At 32.4% G+C, this 4,384-nt stretch overlaps 1 protein-coding gene across 3 annotated transcripts; it reads right to left on the reverse strand.

Annotated features, from left to right (window-relative positions):
• Nucleotides 1-729: 729 nt before the first annotated feature.
• il12ba (interleukin 12Ba) lies at nt 730-4,139 on the reverse strand (the record flags this gene model as incomplete). 3 transcript variants are annotated; one of them, XM_083559896.1, is made up of 8 exons in its annotated part: nt 3,937-4,139; nt 3,374-3,470; nt 3,152-3,214; nt 2,624-2,726; nt 2,266-2,444; nt 1,829-1,995; nt 1,564-1,673; nt 730-1,456 (listed from the first exon to the last, which is right to left on the reverse strand). In XM_083559896.1, the coding sequence occupies exons 1-8, from the start codon at nt 3,970-3,972 to the stop codon at nt 1,402-1,404; spliced, it is 810 nt and encodes a 269-aa protein (XP_083416022.1). In that variant the 5' UTR covers nt 3,973-4,139. The 3 variants fall into 3 exon arrangements, with proteins under 3 accessions (XP_083416022.1, XP_083416020.1, XP_083416021.1); XM_083559894.1 differs by having other exon boundaries at nt 2,945-3,214; XM_083559895.1 differs by lacking the exon at nt 730-1,456 and having other exon boundaries at nt 1,560-1,673; nt 2,945-3,214.
• Nucleotides 4,140-4,384: the final 245 nt, after the last annotated feature.

Genomic DNA, 4,384 nt, shown 5'->3' on the forward strand with positions numbered 1-4,384 from the left:
CTATTTGATTTGTTATGCAGACACACAACAATGATTTAGTACAGGAGTGCATATATTATTATATATACAGTACAGACCAAAAGTTTGGACACACCTTCTCATTCAAAGAGTTTTCTTTATTTTCATGACTATGAAAATTGTAGAGTCACACTGAAGGCATCAAGGGCTATTTGACCAAGAAGGAGAGTGATGGGGTGCTGCGCCAGATGACCTGGCCTCCACAGTCACCGGACCTGAACCCAATCGAGATGGTTTAGGGGTGTGTATATATATATATATATATATATATATATATATATATATATATATATATATATATATATATATATATATATATATATATATAATCAGCCCCAAGTAAATACATATTGGTTAACTGTAATTTAAACAGCAGCCCTTTAACAATATACTCACAGGCCCCCAAATAATCTTTTTCCCAATAGGGGGCCCTCTAATACAGTGTAAACTTTACACTGTGTCTGAAGTTTTACACAAAAGGTAACATTAAAGTATTGTACATATTTTTTTGTAGTTCAGGTCCTAGATGAATTGTAAATATTTACGATTCACTTTTCATGAATAATTAATGGTTGCCTTGAACTGCTAACATTTGTTGCCAAACAAGCAATCCCATTGCCTTCAACCTACATGTGTAGTATATTGTCTGCCAGAAAGACAGCTGCAGTTGCATATAATACTTTATTGAAGTTGGCAAAAAAACCTATGAATCATATTTGCTTAAACTTAATTAATCTAGTTAATATTTGTTGGTAACATGACAAGTAGGAAATAGGAAGAAAAGCCAAAGATTACATAATCAGGAAAGCAGACCATATTAAAAACTGATACAGTATGAGTCATGGTATATATTGGTACATATTGTACAGTATGCATTTTTTGAGTTGCAAGTTTAAAGTTTGTTTGATCAGTAATCTGGTAACTTTGAATGTAACACTAAATGAGATGTTTGGGTGGGTTTAGGTGTGGTTTCATTTGTAGCCTGCAGTCTGTTCTGAAGAGTTTACACTCAATCTAGCACAGACTTTACCACAGTTTTGAGCAGCATGAAATGGAAATGAGTGAATGTATGAAAGTATCACTTCACATAATGGAAAATATTTTAAGTAAATACAATATAATAATTTTTACTTTGAATTTGTGAACTTGTTTACTTGTGATTTTTTCATGTGGCTATAGAAAATAAGAGAATCATATGACCATGTTATTACTGTTATTAATAATACAATTTATTATTAAATGTATGCTAAACTATATACTGTATTGTATATACTGAAGAAATATATTGGATACATTGAATGTTTAATATAATGTCATTGTACATGAACATTCTTAATATAAACAGACACACCATCCATTTAACTTTTTTTTACTTTTTACTTTTTACTTCAGGCCATCTTTTTTCTTATTTGTTCTCTTGCATTCCTCTTTTTTGCATCTAAAAAAGACGAAAGTTCCATTAACAAAAACGAAAAAAAAAATAATCTATTTAAAACAAAAGAAATCAATTTACAAAAAAACTTAAATCATGAAGAAACAACTCACTTGTACTGGTTCCATTCTCCCCAAGATGAGTTGCTTAATTCATCCTGTGCTCTTACACACACTGTTACCCCTTTTTTAAATGGCCACTGCTGCGCTTGTGTAAGGTCAACCTGAGCACAAACACATGACAAAACATGACATTAAAAAATTAAATAATAAATAAAAATTGACACAATGGACTAAGGTAAAATGGCTACATATAAATACACAGAAAATAGATGAATATAATTTCTTTTGTGTTATGGTAACTGATTTAAGGCAATACCTTTGATGATCTGCGAATAGAGCAGTCACAACCCCTTTTCTTTTGGCAACGAATCTCTTTCACCTGAAATGTAAGGGGAAAGTAGGAGAATGGTGTGCTCCAGCTCTCTGGGTACTTAAGCTCCAGAATATTGTTCTTCTTATTGATATGTACCATGTCTGGCCTCACTACAGACAAAGACACACATGACTATGACCAAATTGCTCTCTTACAAATAACCATTTGCAGATGGTGTGTGAAAGTTTGTTACTTCTTTAATAACCATGCACTAGCAAAGTTATTTTATTTTACTACATACATACTGTACATAAATTGCATACTATATGTATTTGTATAATGACACCAACATTTAGTGTTGGTGGTGTTTGGAACTATGTGTTATAAAGGGCAACTGACATACTAAACATTCATTTGCAAAGCAAATGTTAAACCGTTACCTATATCTGAGATTCGAAACTGCAGATAATAAGTCTCGATGACAAAGTTGCTTCTGAAATAAATAGTCAAATTGATGCGCTCAATCTCCTCAGCATAGGGACAGTATGCATGATCTTGGCATGTGATGCTGCCTGCATTGGAGTTCAGACTGCAGCTAATGTTTCCTGCAGTGTGAGAGCTGTAGTGGAAATAAATGTATGTCAATCACAGTGAACTGAATTCTGTATTCTCAGCTTGTCTGACCCATTCTGTTGCTATAAAATTAAAATGAAACAGCTGTGGTAAATGCTAATTGCAACTACAAATACATTCAAATTACACTGAGAGTGAATGACTTTAGTGGCACAAAGAACTTGCCGTGTTATTTTAATAAATTCAACTTTTCCAGCTCTTCTTTCATCCCAGGTCCAGAAACACTGGAAAAAGCCACTGTAGTTGTTTGTTGAACAGTGGATATAACCTTGCCAAAAATAGAATTAAAAAAAAGTACATTGAATATAATTTTATTTGGGAAATTGCCCATTTTAAAATTTGCCTTTAATGATTTTACTGATCACATTTCTGATTCATTTAAAAGGCACCCCTACATGCAGTGTCGTCCCACTTAATCAAAACAGTTCAGTAGTTACCCTGTTCCAGTGCAATCATTCAGATAATTCTTTGATATATGTACTATACCTTCCTCAGGTGTGCCTTTAATTATCTTCCTGTATCTCCATTGCACCAATACAAGAGTGTGGTTCAGGTATTTTTCCTCTTTGCTGTAACAGGTGTATGTGCCTCCCTGTCTCTCCTCCAATATCACAAAAATTTTATTTTCCTTGTGTGGGAGCTTATCTCTGCTGTCTCGCTTCCATATGATCTCCTGTCCCTCAAAAGACTCACCACACACTAGCGGAACCAGCACCTTACTGCCATATCTATCCATATCTTCATCCACCACCAGTTCTGGTGTAGAATAAAGGGGTAAGAAGAACATTTAGGAAAATTTAAGAGCTAAAAAGATTAATTCATTCTGAATATCAATTAATACATATTTAAACATTTGCTTAACCGATTACAACACTGATAATATAGGTGATAAATATCATGTCAGTGAATACAAACCATTTGCTTTAAGGGTCCAATAACTTTCTGCCACTTTAATGGACCCTTCTACAGCATGTGGAAAAACAACCAAGACTCCAATCACAAGAAAAATCATCTGTTTAAATAAAATATGAGTCATTAAACATAGAGACTCCGAAAGCTACTCCAATCACATTTTGTGGAACAGTTAAAATTAAACTGCAATCCTTCAACATAATAAGAAAATAAATAAAATGTTATTACATATTACAATGTTAAAAGTTTTTTATTATATATATATATATATATATATATATATATATATATATATATATATATATATATATATATATATATATATAATAAAATACATTTATATATAAAACTTGCTAAGACTGTTTCATAAAACATATTGTATGTTAATGTGTTTCTTAATGAGTAACACATAAATGACACAACACATTTATATAACTAGCACAATCATGTTACAAAAGATATAACAAGTAGTTTAGACATTAAGAATCTTTTACTGAAGAGCAGAATTATGTTTGTACAGTATTGCATTAATGCTAGATATATTAAATAAGCATGCCTATACTTACCTCTTCTCTATAGTTTAAAAGATAAGAGCCAGTCATCTATGCATCAACTTTCTTTCTGTGTTACCTATAGAACTACAGAAGATTTTTAAGTGAATCATAAATGTCAGAAATTTAGAATTTCCCCACCCAGGAAAAGTCCAGGCCAAGCAGGGAACTAATGTGACTCCAAGGTTGTTCAAACAGAAGGATTGCTTTAGACAATATCATTGTTCTCACTTCCACTACAACTACACAATGCATGCCTTCCCAAGCTCATGGGGCCACCCCCCTGATCTCACACTTGCATTTGTTTACATTAAACAGGAGAGCCTATTTGTGGGAAAAAAATGTGATGACAGATAGTAAATTTTTTGGGTCTCCCAAATTAAATCTAGAGCTAAATTTGATATATTGCTGTATATTTTCCCGAAATAATTTCACAAGTACATTTTTGGTAACAGAATGAGTA

Source organism: Silurus aristotelis (genome assembly GCF_946808225.1).
Source record: "Silurus aristotelis genome assembly, chromosome: 14".
Lineage (NCBI taxonomy): Eukaryota > Metazoa > Chordata > Actinopteri > Siluriformes > Siluridae > Silurus > Silurus aristotelis.